We start from the raw sequence: 19,475 nt of genomic DNA on the forward strand, positions 1-19,475 counted from the left end.
CACCCCCAACCTTCACAGGGTAGGAAGACGTTCGCACAATCAACACAAACAGAGCTGAGGAGAATCCAGTGGTGAAAATTGACATGTGCGCATGAACCCGAACTCAGAGTATTGTGAGCAACGCAGCTCACCATGATGCCAGGGAACAAACAGCCAAGAGACAGAAGAGAAACAGGGGCCGCAACAGGATTATCTCAGTTATTATGTACTAACCGGTCTGTGCATGGCACGTTTTATTTCTATAAAACTGTTACAAAATATTCAAAAAATACAGTTTAGTAAATTTACAGCAGATATTCTCAATTTATTAATGCAAAAAACATTCTCATTTATCTCTGTACAAACTACAGGCTCCATCCGCGTGGGCTCATCGCTATGTGTGCGCTTTTAAAAAATATCATTTTCTAATAAATTCTTTGAAGTTAAAAATAACAGAGATCTTCCAGTTTGTTGAGAAGAAGAAGAAGAGGAAGAGGAGAAAAGAAAGGAAACGTATGTGTGTGTCTGTGTGTGTGTGTGTAACAGTCTCAACTTCCAAGAATGTGGCCCCACATGGTGATAACTGAGCGAATGTTAAATCATGAAGATACTACAGGCAATGGGGCTCTGACACTGGAAATTAGTTAAATTAAAAATAATATATCTTCATATTTTACACTATTTCAAAAAAATGAAATGTAATTCAGTTAAGTATTGATCTCTCAAAAAATCTAATTTACAATTCTGTGTATAAAAATATACTTTGTGGACCCCATGAGGCGTGTCTTAGTTTACACATTGCTGAGGAGGAGCTGTGAAGGAGGGTGCCCAGCACAGCTTTGCTTTCTGAACGTCAGGACGAGGGGACATGTAGAAAAATATAGACTCTGAGCAGGTCGCTAGGCCTCACAAAATAATCTCTCCCCCTGTGAGTCCAGTTCACATGACAATAATAAATTATCCAAGAAACAAACTATTTAAGGCTCTTGAAGGTCCGGTTCATATTATTTAAAACATCTATTCATACCAAACAAATAAATAGCCAGGAGAGGTGAAAAAAAAAACACACCAAAACAAAACAATAACAAAAAAAAATCCAAAATATATATATGAACTAAACACGACGCCAGAACTTCCCGGGGTCTCGGTTTCCTTATAAGTCTACTTTGGGCTGTCCTACTTTATTATTATTATTAATTATTATTATTATAATTAACGTCTCATTCCGTGCACTTTTTCCGTGTGTCTTTTGCTGTATCTTGCTGTTGTCCCCAACCCTCACCCTCCCCCCCTCCCCACCCTCCAGCCTTCAGCTGGACTTGACAGCCATGCCCAGCGGGTGCAGGGCCTCGCTGTCCAACAACCAGGTGCCTATTTGGTAAAGCATCTGCGAGTACCAGTGGATGCCTGTGGAACCTGGCGCGTCCGCAGCCCCTGGCGCGGACTGGGGGACGCGGCCGCCACCCCCACCGTCCCGGTCCTCGCCGCGGTCCGTGCGCACCGGCGCCAGCGCGGCCAGCAGCGCGTGCGCCAAGCGGAAGGGCGCGAAGGCCCGGTGCGCCCAGCTGTGCTCTTCGATGACCGCGTAGCACGACGCCAGCACCCGGTTGATGAGGATGGTGCCCTGTGCTGTGAGCGGCGCGTACGTGCCCGCCGCCTCCTCGCGGAGCGTCACGCTGTGCACGGCGGCTGGCAGGAGCCGGCGGTCCCCGCCACGCTCTGCCACCACGTACACGCGCTGGCCCGGCCGAACGCGGCTGGCGAAGAGTGCCCGGCGCCCCAGTGCGCCCTCCGGCGGCCGCCCCGCGCCGGAGTCGTTGTGTGGAGCGACAAACAGCAGGTGCGCAGCGGTGAGCAGCAGGCGCTCCCGCGGCTCCCGCGTCTCGATCACATAGAAAACCTTTTTGGCGCCGTCGTCGCGGTCCAGGAAAGTGAGGAAGTCGCTGTAGAGCAGCCTGCCCTGGTCGTCGGCCGCCAGCACGCGGTCCCCGGGGCGCAGATCTTTCACCAGCTTGGTGCCGCCCTGCTCCAGGTGCACGGTGGCCGATCCTGGGAAGCAACCGCCCGATTTGGCCGCCACCGAGTTCTCTGTAAGGAAGAGTGAGAGAAGAGCGGACAGGATGGTGAGTCCAGAGACCGAGGCCCGTGTGGGGAGGAGCGCACACTTGGGGTCCCGCGCGCAGCTCCGGGAGAGAATAAGGGCCGGTCCAGTGCAGACCTTCCCCACCGCTTGGCGACAAACTTCAGATGCAGACACATTCCTTAATGACTCTTTTAGGAATGGACTGGCAGTGATAAAGGTTAGCTGGCTACACTCCTTTCTTTCCTCCTTCCTCCCATCCCACCCTCCTGCTCAGAACACACCCAACCTCGCCACGAATTCAGAGGGTATTTGCTCTCCACTTGGATTCCTCAGGGAGCTCCTTGAGCTCACGCGGGCGCCAGGGTGCTCTCGCCTTCTATCCCGCCCCCAGCGCGGGGCGCGGCGACCCCTCAAAGCGCTTCAGCACCCGGCTGCGCCTTGGTGAGCCCTCCCCGCCCGCCCGCCCCCAGCGCCCGTCATGGGCCTCGGTGTCGGTGTGTTGGGGGACGGGGACAGGGGGTGAAAATAGCTGTTGTAGTTGTAGCAACTGGACAAACATTCCAGAGAACTGACCAAGGTGTGAAAACCCAGGGCTTCTGTGGATTTTCCAATTAAAATCCAATAAAGGACCCAGCGTTGTCATTGCGATGGCGGTGCTCAAAGTGAGACGCTCTCGGAAGAGTGTCTCCGGCTCCAAGGCTGCCCCCTTCCTATTTGCTCAGGTGCACCCCCCCCCCCGCCACTACCCCCCCCCCCCCCGCCGCGGTTCACACGCGGGCTCTCCAGAAGCCCGGGCCTCACAAGCACTATTTGCACAGCCAGGCCTCTCTTCCAAGCTCTCAAGATGTGTATTTGAATTTTAAATGGCGGGGCCGGCGAGAGCTCTGGAAGCAGCCGGGTTCTCAAGGCCCCTTGACGACGCGCTTTCTCGAGCCCTCCGTCGATCTCTGAGGCTCACTGTCCCTAGGACAATGATCAGAGCGGGTGGCGCGCAGGGGGCCGGGAGGAGGGGCGTGGAGGCCCCAGTCTTCTTTGCATTCCAATCTCTGGGATCATGCTTTTTGCAAATAGAGATCGCAAGGAAGAATCTTCCTGCTGGAATTACAGAGGGTTTTTAATCTTCTCATCGGTTTCTTGGGCATGAAGTGCGGGCCTGGCCGTTGGAGGCCTGCGGTAGCCCCCCGGAATGCGGCCCGGGACGCAAGCGAGACCGAGTTGTCGAGTCACACGACCCTGCTTGACACGCAGCGCGCTGCATCCCGGCCCGTGTGCGCGGAATGCCAATGAGAGGTTCTGCGCGCCTGGGGTCTGCTCCCCGGCGGGGTCCTGTGTCGGGATTACCGCTGCTCATTTGCGAGAAGACCTTTAGGGATATCCCTTTCCCCTCCAGGGATACCTCCGCCAGGGGGACCCCACGGATAGGGGTGGCTCTAGAGGGGGCAGTGCGTCCGTGCTCTAGCACAGCTCTGAAGTTTCGGGAAGCACGTGCCCTGGGCAGGAGGAAAGAGCCACCCAAGGGGTTCCCCTCGGGGTCCCTCAAAGAGGGGTGCTGTCTTTCCTTCATCCGGGGGCTTAGACCCCTTCTCCTCTGTCCCTGACACTCTTTGTCTTTCTGTTGTGACAATAAGCCACTATTTTTTTTCCTACGAAGTGTGTCTTGACACTTTAAAAATGTTTTTCTACTCACATCTGCTATTAAAATACAGTTTAGGAGACAAACAGGCAAAACTGGGGGGCGGGGGGGGGGGGAGAAGACACAATTCCTCCAAAATTCAGTGTGAACTGTTTTGCTAAATGCGCCAATTTGTGCCAAGACAGAGACAGAACAGAAGCAGTCGCCAAATTGGGATATTCGCGCATGTGTGGGCGTAAAGACCCTTCTCTCAAAGCGGTTCCTTCGCCAGCCAGCAACCGCATGTGGCATTGCAGGTTCGAGAAGCAGCGGCGGGATGGCCCAGCCGCAGCTGCAGACTGCTTTCCTGGCCCTGCCTGTGGCTCAGGGCAGCCCAGCTGGCTTCTAAAGAGCCAGGACGGTGCTTCTGGGCTTGCGGCCTCCAGATGTTGGAAGTGGTGACTGCTGGGTTTATTACCTCCCACCAGGCCTCTCCCCAAAGGCTTAGTGAGTGAGTTAAGTTAGTTTAGCATCCACAGGTGCTCGTGAGGAAGGGAGAAGGACCAGGGGCTTACACCCTGGACAGAACCTCTTGTGCTGGGTTGGTGGTGTTAGGGGTGGGGTGGGGCGGTTGATTCGTAAGCCCTAAATGAGAGGAAGGATGAGGCCAGACCTGGCTAACCATGCAGGGCTGCAGTCTCTCACAAAGAAAGTGCCCCCCACCCCCATTTTTCTTCCCTGTTTCCACCACCTGCAGCGGAAGGTCCGGAAACATTTGGGGACGGCTCAGGAAGCCATATGCCCTCTACATCGGGGCTTTAAAGGGAGTGGGCAATTCCTGGCTGGTGACAAGCCTCGTAGGGCTGTACCCATGGCAATAACACAGTCATTAGCCACTTCTATCCCTTCCCAGACCTTCATGTGTCCTCCCTATTTTCTTTGCTTTGCCTTGAGTCAGGCCATGGAGTGCACAGGTGACAACTCATGGGCAGGTCTGGAGCCGGTGGAGGGGGTGTCATTAGCATGGGGTAGGGGGCTGTGGGAAGATCGGCCTGTCACTCACCTGCTTTCACGGAGCAGTGGATGTGTGCTTTGGACTCATAGTACACCCAGTCGAAGCCAGCTTCCACCGCCAGGCGCGCCAGCATGCCGTACTTGCTGCGGTCACGGTCTGACGTGGTGATGTCCACAGCGCGGCCCTCATAGTGCAGCGACTCCTCCGAGTGGTGGCCGTCCTCATCCCAGCCCTCAGTCACCCGAAGCTTCACTCCTGGCCATTGATTCATCACCGAGATGGCCAAAGCATTTAACTTGTCTTTACACCTCTGCAGAGAGAAGGGGGACCCAGTAGACATTAGCATCCAGCTGACACCCGTCTCCTTTAGGGCTGCTGTGTTCAGTCCCTGGGGACAAGGTTTGGACATTGAAGTGGGGAGCCAGGCCCAGAATTCACTGGGATGAGGTCGGTGGTGTATTGTCTACAGCTCCTCTTAGGGATGAGGTGAGAAACTGTCCCCAAATCCCAAACTAGCAAAGCTCCTACCATAGCCTGGGATGCAAATAAGATTTTGGAAACAAGTGTGTTTTTAGACAAAGGCTGGAAAATCCACCAGGGGTGCCCTTGGCCATGCTTTGAACCTTCTCTAAGGTGTCCTCCACCCCACCCCTTGTTGTGGTTCCATTTCTCTGCACTTGTGCGAGGCTCTACCCTTCTCCCTGGGTACACTCCCCTCACCTGGAGGCCCGAGAGAGGCCCAGGGTGCAGCTTTGCAGAAATAAAGCAAAACGCACTGTATACTTCTTAAAGAGCTAAAAGCCTTGCCTTATCTCTGGACCCTCCCTCCTGCCCTATGCCTATCTGAGGTGAGAATTAAGCCAAAGGTAGAGAAGGAGGTAGGGAGCTGATAGCAAAGCTGAAGGGTTGGGAGAGAGCAAGCAGTGAAAGGCGGACCAGGTGAGTTATAATTTTCAGTGTGGGCCAGGCCAGACGACAAACAGTCTTTATCTGGACAGCCACATTCCTTTGCCCTGTGGAACTCTTTTTTCCCAGCTTTTCTGTGCTCTGATTGTGTCTCTTGTTTTCCTTAAACCTGTTCCCTTCCCCCTCTTGTTTTCTTGGCTCCAGCGCAGAATGGTGTCCAGCAAGTTTGAAGAGCAAACTTCAGAGGTGGAGGGAGGGGGTGCGGTGGGAAGGGTGGGGGATGGGGGGTAGGGGATGGGGAAGCCAGAAAGGCCTGAGGCCTGGGAGTCCTCCGCCTTGGGGAGTCTCCCTCTGGACAAGGCCCTTTGTGCTTCCCTGACCCCCCAGTGAGGAAGCTGCATGTGGGAGTCAGGAAAGGAGTAGGCAGGACATGCTGGCGTGGGTGGAGCTCGGTTTCTGGGACATCCCAGTGTATTCGCTGGGTCCCAGAAAAGGACGCAATAGAAACAGCTGAATCAGGTGTGTGCGTTTGTGTGACTGTGAACTCACTGGATGCTTATCCTGCTGCTGGTGGGCGCAGGATTTAAAGGAGGGTAAAATGACCAAGTTCTCACGGGGCATCCGCGGGAGAAGCTGAGACAAGGGGAGACGGGCGACAATTTCAAGTTGACGTCTGCAGGGGCAGGGCTGGCCTCTAGGCGGGAGGGCGCTTGGCTCAGGAGCCTGGTTACCGGGCTGGAAAAAACGGCCCCATCAAGGACCCTAATAACCGCGTGGGAGACTCGTTTCCTAAAGAGTGGGGGAGGGGCGCCATTGCAGAAGGGGATGTGACAGTTTGCAACAGGAAAAGCCTTGTGTATTTGGCAGCAATAAAACCCAGTAATATGGTTGTAGAGTTAAACATACAACAAATGGGGGTGGGGTGTGGGGAGGGCGGCCCTGGTAACAGGTCAGCGCTTGCAAGTTTCTGGGCCTGAAAGCCGTTTTCTTAAAAAAAAAAAAAAAAAAAAAGTCGGAAGGGCAGAATTTGAGTGAGGTCATCTTGAGGATTAAACGCGTTTTACATGAAAATCAATCAGTAAACCAGGGTCAGTTAAAAGCTGCATTGGCGCAGGCGCATACCAGCGACGCGCGCGCGCGCGCGCGCGCACACACACACACACACACACACACATACACCCACACAGTGTCCGGAGCCCCCATTTCACCCCAGCTCCCGTCTGGTGGGGGTACAAGAAGCACTTAACAGCGTGCCCCCGGGACAGCTGGCGGGGGAGGGGTAGGGAAGGACGGGGAGGACATAGGACACCCCCCCTCGCGCGCTTAGCTGCGCCACTTGGGCCAGCGGTGGAGGATCCAGGCGAGGACGCAGGACGAGGCAGGCCCGAGTCGGCGCCCCGCGCCCCGCCCCCGGTGCGGCCTTGGCCCCCTGCTGCAAGGACGCGCTGCGCCCCGGCCGGGCGATCGTGGCGGCCAAAGCCCGGAAGCCCAGGCCGGTCTTGAATTCACTGAGTCTCGTGCCGAGAATCAAGCCCGACTCTGTTCAGCCACCGTGAAGCCCAGCGGGGCCGCCGGGCCGCTTTGTGTCGCCGAGGCCGGGTGGTTCCCCGCGCCTAGGCTCCCGCCACCTCCCCTGTCTGCGCAGCCGCTGCGCGCCCAGTGCCAGAGAGGGACTGTCACTGCCAAGGGCCGACGGGCTTCCCCAGCGCGGGAGAGGGGGTGTTCCAACTGCAAAAGAGATCCCCCCCAGTCCCTAACACACATCCCCGTCTCTGACCCCACTCCGGAAAGCCAGGCCTTTCCCCTCACAACAGGAAAACCTTCCTCAAACCCACACCTGAGCGCGGTGCCCCAAGGACCGCCACGGACCCAGAAATCTACTCAACCTAGAGTCTCAGGCCATGCCCTCACAGTCCTCAGGCCCAGCCCCTCGCGGCCCCCTGCCCCCTCAGAGCCCCCAGCCACCGGCACCCAGCCTGGCACCCGCGGCCTGCGGGCACAGGGTGTCTGTCTGCACTCCCCTCTCCGAGTTAATATTAACCAGGAGCTCATGCGTTCCAGAACTGCTCTCAAAGTTCCACTGGGGACGATCTTGCCATGGTTGAGGGACTTGGGCGGCAGTCGCATTAGAGAGATAGAGACGCACTGAGACAGGGGAGGAGGGACACGCACCTGAGAACAGAATCCAAGTGGTTAACTGAGGTGCCAGCTGGTGCGCAGGTTCCCAGAGGTGCCCTAACCTCCTCTGGCCTGGAAGGCGGTCCCTGGTTCACCCATTCACCCCATCCCTGCCCCTCACCACCTACATCCTCCGACTTCACCCTATGCCTGCACCGTCCCCCTCGCCCCTCCAACTCATGGAATCAGAGCAAAAGGGACAGGAAAGGATACACTAAGGGCACCTTCCAGGCCGTCCCCCCCCCCGCCATCCACGATTTGGGGGGACATTTGTGGGGTCCGTGATACAATGCGGGCCTGGCTTTCCCCAACCACCCCGACCGTGGCTGCCCCTCCCCCGTCCTTTTGTGCTGAGAACGGGAAGAGCCACTGCCCAAGGAAAAAAAGTATTTGTTTTCGTTTCTTCGTCTGAGGGAAGTTGACAGAAGGTCAGAAGTTCAAATGCTGCTAGCGCACGCGGCGGCGAGAGTGGCGGGGCGCCGGGCCGTTGGGCCGTCGGTCCCCGGCGGGGCGCCGAGGCCCGGGAGGTGGCGGAGCCTGCGCTGCTTCCTGGCCTTGGCACCGAGCTCCCCGCCCGCGCGCGGGGAGACCCCGGCCTCGGGACTCTGCTCTTAGCCGGGACCTGGCGGCGCAGGGCGCGTGGAGAGGCGGCCGCAGCCCGCCCCGTGCGCTGAAACCCGAGCCGCGGGATCGATCAGCCCGCAGTAAGTGGAGCCGAATGCGTCTGCCTGGGTGCCCGGCTCCGCGCTCGCTGCTGGGCGCACAGGCCAGGGCTACTCTCCAGCGTCGGCATGGAGCCCACGGGGGCGAACGCAGACCCCTCCCTTTCAGGGTCCTCCGGTGTCCCAGCGCCCCACCCCCGCCAGTTTCTACCTCTCTTCTTTCCATTCCGGCGCCAAGAGACACCGAGAAAACCCCCCATCCTTCCCGGGGGAGTAGGGTGACCCGGGGTAGGGGCCCTGGGAGGGGTGGAGGACTCCCCGCCGCCGACCACACCGCGGGGCGACCCGAGACTTGCGTCGAGTTACCCGCGGCTCGTCCTGCTCTGGGCACTGGCGCGCGCGGCCACACTCGCGGTCCAGATTTAAGGTGGTTGCGAGCAGATGAGAAAGCGAAGAAGGACCCTTTCCTTCGCTCTCCCCCCACCCCCCTCCCGGCTTCCCGGATGCCCGTGTGTCCTCTCTTTGCTCCGCAGCGAGGCCGAGCTGGGTCTGGGAGCCCAGAGCCCGAAGATGGTGTCTCTGTCCCGCCACCCCCCACCCTCCCTGCTCTCGCGCCCCTTCAGCGCCTCCGTCAGCCGTGGTGCGTTCCTAGCCCTAAAGGTAGGACTTTAATATTTTAATAGGGCAATAAAAAGGATGTTGACCTATATTTGCCAGGAAATCCATTTCTAGCTTCAGTTATACGTGCGCAGAGTTTCAGACAGCCCACTCCGGGCAGGGAGACTGGCAGCCAGCAGTTTCCAGCAGCGGTGGAGAGGAGAGAGGACGCAGGTTGGCTTTGGTTCCTCTCACCAGCCCCCTCTGCTAGTCCATTAAGCTGGCAGGTTGAAAACTGGACTGATGCAATGCCAGTAAGTTCTAAGTCCCTCCCCTCAGGTACCCGGGCCGGGAGAATGAAAGCGCATCCTTAAAGAAATATAGATACATTCACACTCTCATGGGCACCCCGTCCCCACAGAGTCCCAGTGGAGCTGAGCGACAGGGCCAGGGACTAGCCCCCGGCCTCTGCATCCCCTGCCTTTGGTCAGAGCTGTCTGCAGGCTTTTCCGATTGAAGGTCTTTAGTGGGGGCAGTAGGGTGTGTGTGTGGGGGTGTGGTAGGAAAGAACAGCCCAGGAGAAGGGAATGTGGAAACTCTAAGGTCTGATGCCAGAGGCTTCTTCTGCACAGTGACCTGGAAGCTACTTCATGTTCACGGGGGATTCCTGCCCCCCACCTCCCTCCATTTCCACTCCAAACTTGGAAAAGGGTAGATGCCCCCAACCTGAAGGTCTCCCCAAGTTACAAGCCATAGCGGAGGCAGAATGGGAAGGCCATCCCTGATGGAGAAATCAAATCAGGGCCATCCGTGGACCACACATCTCCTATCCGCCTCCCCCCAACCCCACCCCACCCTGAACTTATACAGCTGGACCCTTCACCTGCATTCCTCTCCAGGAAGAGGAAGGGATGGCAGGTCGGCAGGTGGGTGGAGAAGGCAAGGCTGATATTGCCTTTCTATCTGCCTGACGAACAAACACACTAAGTCTGGGACTGCCTGGTTTCATAGAACCCCCTTTGGAAGCGACACATTCCAAGCCCAGCGCTGGGTTTCTACCTGAGTCATCAGCCGGTCCGCTCCGGTGTTCTCTTCATCCTTAAAGATTATGTCGGGGTTGTAATTGGGGGTGAGTTCCTTAAATCGCTCTGAGTTTCTCGAGATCTTCCCTTCGTATCTTCCGCTGGCCCCGAGGGTCTTCTCGGCCACATTGGGGATGAACTGCTTGTAGGCTAAAGGGGTCAGCTTTTTGGGGTGCCGCCTCTTCCCGAATCCCCTGCCAGGTCCGCATGCCAGCCCGGAGCACACCAGCAGCGAGGAGACCAGCAGACATCTCGCCAGCAGCAGCATCTCGCCCATGGAACCTGGTGACTTCAAAGCCGTCCCCGTGCGGGTCTGTGTGCGCGCACCAGCGAGCGAGCGAGCGAGCGTGTGTGCGCCTCTGCGCTCTCCTTTCCTCTCTCGGCTGGCTGGCTTCTCGCTCCCTCGTTCCTCTCTGCCTCTCGCTCTTTCTCTTTCTATAGAACCCTGCCCGCCGCAGCCACCGGTGCGGGGGACTCGCGGCGGATCCCCACCCAGACGGGGGCTGGAGCAGCAGGCTGCTGGTTGCTGATAACGGAGCACATCGGAGTTGGGGCGGGAGACAGCAATCAAAAGACAAAAAGAGTCTGATTTTAAATGGTAGAAAGCCTGGAGAGCTTGTGAGAGAGGCTGTCTTCAGTACTATATTATAGCTGGCAGGGGCGTATCTGATTGGCCAAGGCAGCACAAGCTTCTCTTCAGATGTTTAACCCTAAAAAAGACTAGATTTTTTTTTTTCTGTTGCTGCTGTTGCTTTATTTTCACCGGAAGGCTTCAAGTTAAAAGAAAAAAAAAAAAAAACGTAGCTAAGACAGGGGTGAGTGTGAGAGTGGCTGTCCTCTGCCTACAGTGACATCAATTACCCCCTGCTTTGTGCCTACCTTGCTGTTCCCCCTTCCCTTTCCCCAGAATGGTTGGTGCTTCAGTTGAAACCAACTTAAGTTTTTAAAGGACAGTCTAGACCCACCCCCCAACCTCCCCCCCCCCGCCCCCGGGCTTGGATCATCAAATAAGTATTCTCTCCAATGTTGGGAGAGGCCAAGCTGCCCAGGTCTCATTGAAACGTTTTAGTTTTTGTTTTTTGTTTTCCACCGGAGACTTGATCATGCAGTCCAGGTCTGCCTGCATGTTAAAGACAGAGGGTCTGTGGGTTTCCCAAAATATTCAAAATCTTTGGGCGAAAGGGAATTCTGACTGACCACAGCATACAGCATCGCTATGTGTGTGGAGTGCTTTAAAGTGCCTCAGGAGAACTTGAAAAATACTGAGCCTTGATTGCATTTCAATTAATATGTCATGGTTAACTTGGACATGAAATTGAGATGTGTTCAGGGGCTGGACCAGGGGTGACCTGAGGCATCTTACCCGCTGGGCCCAGCAGGTCTGGGCCCAGAACCCGAGCCTGGAGAAGGGGGTCGAGCCCGGTGCCTGCCTGCGAAGTGGGCGGAGGCCCATTGTGCCTGGGGGCAGCGGTGAGTGGGCAAGGCTGTGTGCATACCACCCCCATGGCCTATTGATCTGAGCAAAGTACAGGCCAGGGGTGGGCTGAATGTGGGATTCAGGCTTCCTTCCACATCCTACTGAGCTGGTTCTCCGGTGGAGCCCTGCAAGCCAGTGCTGAGGCTGCTGCCCGAGATGGAGATGATGCAGCCCCCTCGCCCCCTTCCCAGGATGGATGGGGTGGGGAGAGAGGGGAACAAAAGGGGGCATCCAGTTTTCAGAGCTGGTAACACTGGAGTCCCCTGTCCTTGTGCATCTTTCAGAAAAAAAAGTCCTATTTAAAGAGAAAAATCACATCAGAAATACCCCCTCTCCCCCCCCCTTTTTTTTACAAGACCTGCCCTCTCCTCCTCGGCCCTCCCATCCCACTCAAGCTAGAATGACTCCAGAATAAGTCAAGGAAGTGAGGGCACCTGGTGTGGAATGGACATGCTGGCCCTGAGAGTCAGGCCCTGGGCTGACCCTCTGTGAAGAAGCTATGTGCTCTCCCTGAACTCCAGATCAAGTGGGTGAAGCTTGGTCCTCGAAACAATGGGGCTTTGCCAGCCATCCAGGCAAGTCCCCTGGGGGACAACCTTTTTGGAGTGTGTGTGTGTGTGTGTGTGTGTGTGTGTTGGGGGGCAGATGACAGAAGGCGGATGTGTTAAGAGCCCTCTGGCTGGGCCTCGCAGGGTACCAGCACCATCTAGGCTCAGCCCATCTATGCGGGTCCTCCTCAGGTGGGTCCCAGGCCCCCACCCCACCTGGTTTGCTTTTTCTGCCCTATGACTGGTGAATAATCCACTACTGGGAGAAACACCCACTCCTGAGCAAGGTGGGCGAGCAGCCCCCAAGCTCTACCAAGGTCTGCCAGGCGACGAAGCTCTGACTCGGTGTCCGGGCGTGTATTCCCTGTGAGCACAGACACGGAAACGCACACCGTCCTGGACCAGAAGGGTCAACTTGCGCAGGGCAGTCACTGCACAGTGCATAGTGCAACCCCATCCGAAAGTGCGGTGTGGTGCGGTGAGGGCTTTGAGAAGCCCCTGGAGACGCTGCAGACTTGGGCTTGCCCCTCCCCACCGGACGCCCTGCGTCTGGCCTCACCCCAGTCCCTTCCCTGTCCACCTCTTTTTTTGCTCTTGCGCCTTCCCTTGCAAACACCCAGGCGCAGGCAAAAGGCCGCAGTAGCACCGGGCGTGACCCTGCGGCTCCAGCTTAGGGACCTCGCGTCACTACCAGGGCGCGGAGGCAGCGGGAGGTGCGCGCCCCAGGGTTTGAGATGCCGCCTGTACGGAGACCTCAGACCCGCAACGCGGAGCGGTCTGCGCGCTGGGAACGGAGCCGGACTAGGGAGGCCGGACTCAGGGTGCCGGTGGGTCGCTGCTCTTGGCCTGGGGACCCGCAGTCCCCAAGAACGGAACAACGATGCACCATAGAACCCAGCACTGACCCTTATTTCTGAGGACTTGCTTCTGTCCTCAATAGATAGGTGGTGGAGGAGTCTGGACCAAACTCAATTGCAATTTGTATGTATTGCCTTAGCAACAGGGGCATCAGCTGAACCACCCAGAGAAGCTAAGCCCCCCTTCCCTTCCCTTCCCTTCCCTTCCCTTCCCTTCCCTTCCCTTCCCTTCCCTTCCCTTCCCTTCCCTTTCACCCCCACTTCCCCGGCTCCAAACACCAGATGGCTCCCTCTCTTTGCCTGACCCCACTCCAGACACTTTGGGCCCCTCCCCATGCAGGTCAGAAGTCCCAAACTCCAGCTCTGCCTGCCCTGCCCTGACACCCCAGCTCACCCTCAGCATCCATTTCTCATCAGCCCTAGCTCTGCTCCATTTCCTGAGAGCATCGGCCTCCACCCCTCCATCCCTCACCAGCATCCCTGCTGAGGACAGTGACTGCCTCCCTGTCTTCTGCCCCCACCCCCAGGTGGCGCCTCCGGTGGCCCTTGCCGCCAGCCGCCCCCACCGCTAGATGGCCTCCTGGTTCTGCCTTCGGGTTCAGCTCCGCGGGGCTGGGAAATTCGCACGGACCAGATAGGGGGAGGCCCCTGGATTAGCCAACTTGGTCCCATCCTGCCCTGATGCTGGCATCTGTTTCTGCGACCCCTTCATCTCCCTCTCCCTTCCTGGTGGCACTGTTGCTGTGCCCACAGCGGACAGCTGGCTGCCCTGTCTCCGTTGAGGTGGTCGCCCTCCTCTGGGGCTCTGCCCCTCAGCCTGTATGTCCTCTTCCTCAGCGTCCCCTCCCCTCTGATGTCTCTTTCTGGGAGTTCTTCATCCCAAGCTCTTTCCAAGCATGGCTTTCCATTTCTTTCTGTTTTTGTTTACACTTTTGGCAAATTGAGTATCTGTGCCTCCATTTCTCCTTGGGACTGTCAGCCAGGGCCTCCCCCTGAATTTTGGAGGGAGGCATCCAGCCCTGTCCTCTAGCTCTGGGGTCTTGGTGCCACCCCAGGACCTGGGGGTTCTGAGTCTCCAGCTCCCTAGAGAGCCCTGGTACAGCAAGCTCCTTGCCCCCCCATCCTCCTGTGAGGGGGAGGCCCTCAGACACACAGACCTCTGCACGTGTGGGCTGGCATGTGTAGGGCAGTGCTCGCCAGCTGAGCAGAGCAGGCATGGCAAGGGATGGCAGGTGGGTGCTGCAGCCATGCATTGCACCATGTGGAGTTGGGGGCAGGACCTGGCATCATCCTGGCCTCGATCACTCTGTGGAGCAGAGCACAGATGACATCCTGAGTCCCCTTCCCTCCTCAAGACCTATGGTTTCAGCCCTTACTCTGGCTGGTTCTGTTCAGCAAACTTGTGAAGTGTACAGTACGCCCATCCAAGGAGCTGCAATCCCTGAGGAGGGTATGCTTGTCCCCAAGAGCAGGGACCTTGTCAGTGACTTTTCTCCTGGTCACCCAGGGGCACTGATCATGCCCCATCTGGACTTTTACCTCCCGTGTCTCCGGTACCCCATGCTGGTGCTCAGGGTAGGAGCTGCCTTCAGACTCGGTGGGGGGTGGGGGTGGGGGATGCTGACACACGTGAGGGTCACACATCTGGCCAGGGACACAGAAGCCATGTTTGGTCCAGTATATGGGCCAAACAGGCTCATTGGGCTCAAGTTGTGATGCTTTCTGAGGGTGTCTGACTTCTTCTTCCCAACAATCTTATGCATTTCTGCTTTGCTGACTCCTTGATAGGGGTCCTGGAAGCCCACAGGGGGTGGGCACTGGGGGAGAGCCCCATCCTCAGGACAGGCCAATCCTTCTAGAATGTCTTCAGGCCCAGGAGGACCTGGTGAGGAGCCACACTGCTTCCCATGGAGGGGGAATGAGACCAGCTCAGACTCCAGCTCTGTGAGTTTCTGTTTCTTTTTGAAGGGCAGGTATGGGAGACATAGTGAGAAGTCAGTGTGTATATGTGTGTGTGTGTTCATGTGAGTGTGTATGTATACATGTGCATGTGTGTGAGTATGTATATGTGTCAGAATGTATGTGTGAGTGTGTAAGGGTATATGTGTGTTCATGTGAGTGTGTATGTATACATGTGCATGCATGTGAATGCATGCTCCAGATCTTAGAGCTCTGATTTTAGACCTCCTGCAGCAGTCTCTTTCCAGTGGGGAAACTGAGGCCCAGTCCCTGCCCACCCCCTGCTGTGAACATACTCTCCCCTTGCCCCTGAGATGTGCCTATCGGTCCTCTGCCTCCCAAGTGACGAACCTCTGCTTCACAGGGGTGTCTTGGCTGTTGTTAGAGGCCAACCCCCTGTGGAGGTGGGGAGGCCCATGGGGTCCTACACCCCAGCACCTGAGACAGGCCAGCCACATCCCCTCATCCTCCCCAGCTCCCTCTAAAGAATACTCCCTTCTTTGTTGTCTTGAAAGAGGGCGATGACATTTCCCTCTGTGCAAAGCGATTTTGCCTTTAGACCGACTCACATGGTGACCAGCATCTCATTTTGGGACTTGCCACTTGCGCGGTACAAATCCATGAGGCCAAAGCAACTGGGCATGAAATAACTCAACTGTGTTTAAATAGGGTGGGGCTACCATGGACCGTGTCTTTCAAAAAGGACAACATTCAATCCCATGAATAGATTTAAATCATCTTCCTTCCAGTAGAGCAGTGGTCCCCAACCCCTGGGCCGTGGACCGGTACTGGTCCGTGGGCCATTTGGTACCAGTCCGCAGAGAAAGAATAAATAACTTACATTATTTCCGTTTTATTTATATTTAAGTCTGAATGATGTTTTATTTTAAAAAAATGACCAGATTCCCTCTGTTACATCCGTCTAAGAATCACTCTTGACGCTTGTCTTGGTCACATGATACATTTATTCGTCCCACCCTAAAGGCCGGTCCATGAAAATATTTTCTGACATTAAACCGGTTCGTGGCCCAAAAAAGGTTGGGAACCACTGCAGTAAAGGATCTGATCTTGCCTCTGTCAACAGCCAGTAGGGACGAAGCTCAGTGATGGGACCTCAAGGGACAGATCCCAGTATGTGTCTGTCCCTTCCTCTTAAGAATGTCCCCTTAAATAGTTTCCTTTGACTGAACCTCTCTGTTGCTCTGGCTCCTCATGGGGAATACTTCTGCGATAGCCTGAGCTGGCCCCAGGGCGCTGCATCTCCAACACCATGTATTTCCGGAGGGCAGTGGTCAGCTTGGCGGTGCTTTGAGGTGGAGGCAGATTTGAGTTACTCTCTCTGTGTGGACAGAGCAAGAAAATAAGCTCCAACAAGGGCTTGGGCGATGGTTCCCAGAGTCCCTCAGTTGGTCTCTGACTTTTTAAAAAATTATTTTTATTTATTCATTTTAAAGGAGAGAGAGAGAGAGAGAGAGAGAGAGAAGGGGGAGGAGCAGGAATCATCAACTCCCATATATACCTTGACCAGGCAAGCCCAGGGTTTTGAACAGGGGTTGGTTTCTGACTTTTAACCTGTCCTTCTTGCTGTGGCTTGGCCTCTGACCTTGAGTCTGGTGTGTTAGCACCCTGTTTCTGGAACTCAGCTCTTTTAGCCTTGACGTTCGAGCTGCAGGTTCATCTCGGGCCATGTCCCTGCCCTCTTAAATTTTTTTTTTCTCCTTGAGAACATTGTTTCTTTGGCTTCCGCTTTGACACACGCCCAATGGGGTCTGGGCTGTTCCATGGAGAAGGGACACTCCTAATCAGCCCCTTCCCTTGAGAGAGCTCAATGTCACTTGTTTCCATGATGGATAGGTGGTCAGGAGAGTGGGGGATGGAGGGTCGGAGGTAGGGAGGACAGAGAGGTGGGGGTTGTGGGGGAGATGCCAAGAGAAACTCAAAGGTATGAATGAGACAGCTCAAACTCCAAATTCCTTCTCCCGGCCTTTTCAGTGCGAGGATGACTTGCCCCAGAGTACACAGAGGAGCTGCCGGAACCCCAGCTCTCTGTTTGAGCAGTACTAGCACAAAGCCTACCCTCCGAGGTTATCCATCTGTGGCCCCCTCCTGCTGTGGGAACAGCTGGGTTCCCTGGGCCACGGCTGCAGACCAAGTATGCGCTGGGCTGTCCTGGCTTCTCCCATGTCTCTCCATCACAGGGTGGTCCTGGGTGTTGTGTATGTGTTTTCTGTCTTGCCTTGATGTATTTATACCCTCGCTTTGTTGAGCTTTGTTTGGTGGAGGAGGGGTGGGTGGGGAGGTGGTGCAGGTTGGCCAGAATGGTCAAGAACGCTCCTCAAAGGCTGCCACCAAGAGGCCTGTAGAGCCATCTCTCTCTCCAGGGCACACACGTCAGTGGGCTTGGAAGCAATCTTAAAATTGCATGCCAGTGCGATCACATGGCATTTCGATTTGGCTATTAACAGAGAAGTGGGCAGAAAGGCGACAAGCTACCTTAGGCAACGAGTCTATAAAGGAGGCAGTAAAACGTGTAATTAGGGAAATCAAATAAGGCACGGCAACAAATTTCAACTATTTAGTCACATATCATTTCCCATTAATTTACTGCGTGTTTAAACGAGGTCTGCATTTTTATAATCCCCTATTAAAGGCAAGATTCGTGGCAGAGGTGTGGCTGGCTTCGGAATGCCACTGCTGGCTCAGGTCTCCGAGGGGTCCCAACGGGCGTGGCGGCATTTCTCCCAATGGAAAGGGGAGACTGCGTTCAAAGACAGCCCTGGGAAACCCGGTCATCCTGGCATCCTATTCATTTTCAAGTTCATGGACTGACCCAGAAGCCTCCTTGTAGCTTAATGGTCTCTGTTCCCGTGAATGTCAGGGAGCTCAGCCCCTTTCAACAATTACAATGTTTTGCCTAAATCCCCCCGTAATGTGACAACTAATCCATCGGTCACCTTTCTTTGTAGAAATAGTCGATTCTAATCAGTAATTGCTTTTGGGCAATAGTTCAAGTCTGCTGTCATCTTTTGGCTCCCAGCATCATAACATCATCTGAGCAGCTCGAAGGGCAATTATACGTTTCACTGTTGTGGTATTGAAGGCCATGCGGCCTCCGCTGCCCAGTGCATGTGCGGCGTGTGACCCCACACCATAGTCTGCGTCCCTGCCGCGCAGAAACCTGTGTCTTCAGAATGGCCAAACACCCAGGAGTTGGGGGACAGGTTGTCTTTCTTCATCTTCAGAGAGCAGCTAGGAGCCAGAAGGACACAACCTTGGGGTTATTAAAGTGGTTTTTTTTCTGGGCATGGTTTTTTTTTTAAATTTTTATTTATTCATTTTAGAGAGGAGAGAGAGAGAGACAGAGAGGAGAGAAAGACAGGGGGAGGAGCTGGAAGCACCAACTCCCATATGTGCCTTGACCAGGCAAGCCCAGGGTTTCGAACCGGCGACCTCAGCATTTCCAGGTCGACGGTTTATCCACTGCACCACCACAGGTCAGGCCTTCTGGGCATGGTTTTGCAAGAAGGACAGAGAGATTAAGAAAGCTGGTCTCAGGTCAGAGGTGAACCAAGGATTGTCAGTGTTAAGCTTTCCCATCTGGACCCATATCTTCCATGGCCGGGTCCCCACAGCGCCAATGGACATGGGTGTGACTGGCCACGTGAGGGCCACCGTCTCTGCCATGAAGTTCTGCCCACTTTCACCATGGCTTCCGGGCCATCTAGACCTGTCTTCTGCCTCTCCAAGGGTCCTGGTGAGCTCTGCTGTTAGGTTTGGACTTTTCTGTTGTCTAACGCGGCCTTACAGTTTCCCCAATGGAAGGTTTATATATCTAGCCTGTCTTAGTTCCTCCATAGCAGAGCTCTTCAGAAGAATCATTAAAATGAGACAGATCTGTTTCCAATTGTTCTGTAGGTTCCTGAGGGGCCAGAGCGCTATAAGAATAATGGAAAATTGTCATCAGAGTGTTAGAGGTGGGTACAAACCAAGTGTGACCCTCATGTACTCTTTAGGGGTGTTTAAAATGGTGACAATTTTCTTGAACCTTTTCTCTCTCTCTCTCTCTCTCAAGCTAGGCTTTGTTTAAAAAAAAGAAAAAAGAAATAACAACAAAAACCCAACAGCAAGGAATTTGCTCCTGGTACAAAGGTTTCTAAGACATTTGTTAGGAAGGAATAAGAGTCCTGTTAAAATATTTATAAGTCGAAACAACCCCAGAAGCCACACATACACACTTTAGGCCTTTCAGCCTTCTATTCTGAAAGCCAGATAAATCATCTTTCAGGGAGTAAGGAAGAAAAATCAAAACACACGCGCCATGCTCAGAGGGCTGCCAATGAAGAAGGCAGGGCCGTGGTCTAGGAGGCGGTCCCTGTAGCCGAGTCCCGCTCAGTTCTGGACATCATGGAATCTTCCGAGTTTCTGACTCATCAAATAACTAATTAACTAACTAACTAACTAAAAGCCCATGTGATATCTTCTCTGGACCACACCATTGACGTTCAGAACTTTAAGGAGGA

At 55.2% G+C, this 19,475-nt stretch overlaps 1 protein-coding gene and 1 long non-coding RNA gene across 3 annotated transcripts in view; one reads left to right on the forward strand and one right to left on the reverse strand.

Annotated features, from left to right (window-relative positions):
* Window positions 1–1,288: 1,288 nt before the first annotated feature.
* On the reverse strand, window positions 1,289–10,391 carry SHH (sonic hedgehog signaling molecule). Of its 2 annotated transcripts, none has more exons than XM_066237966.1 (3): window positions 10,092–10,391; window positions 4,738–4,999; window positions 1,289–2,067 (listed from the first exon to the last, which is right to left on the reverse strand). In XM_066237966.1, exons 1-3 carry the CDS (start codon window positions 10,389–10,391, stop codon window positions 1,289–1,291), a joined length of 1,341 nt encoding a protein of 446 aa, XP_066094063.1. The 2 variants fall into 2 exon arrangements, with proteins under 2 accessions (XP_066094063.1, XP_066094064.1); XM_066237967.1 differs by lacking the exon at window positions 10,092–10,391 and adding an exon at window positions 6,145–6,262.
* LOC136309582 (uncharacterized) overlaps window positions 8,254–19,475 on the forward strand; it is a 96,881-nt gene continuing 85,659 nt past the window's right edge. The window contains exons 1-2 of the long non-coding RNA XR_010726308.1: window positions 8,254–8,477; window positions 18,871–18,929. This is a non-coding gene — a long non-coding RNA (uncharacterized lncRNA). The remainder of the gene's footprint in view (window positions 8,478–18,870; window positions 18,930–19,475) is intronic.

Source organism: Saccopteryx bilineata, chromosome 6 (genome assembly GCF_036850765.1).
Source record: "Saccopteryx bilineata isolate mSacBil1 chromosome 6, mSacBil1_pri_phased_curated, whole genome shotgun sequence".
Lineage (NCBI taxonomy): Eukaryota > Metazoa > Chordata > Mammalia > Chiroptera > Emballonuridae > Saccopteryx > Saccopteryx bilineata.

Coding starts and splice junctions, on each gene's coding strand:
- SHH (XM_066237966.1), bottom strand. CDS start 10,391: ATGGGCGAGATGCTGCTGCTGGCGAGATGTCTGCTGGTCTCCTCGCTG. Junction 5,000..10,091: donor CGGACCGGCTGATGACTCAG/GTAGAAACCCAG, acceptor TTCTCTCTGCAG/AGGTGTAAAGACAAGTTAAA. Junction 2,068..4,737: donor CCACTGCTCCGTGAAAGCAG/GTGAGTGACAGG, acceptor TCTTCCTTACAG/AGAACTCGGTGGCGGCCAAA.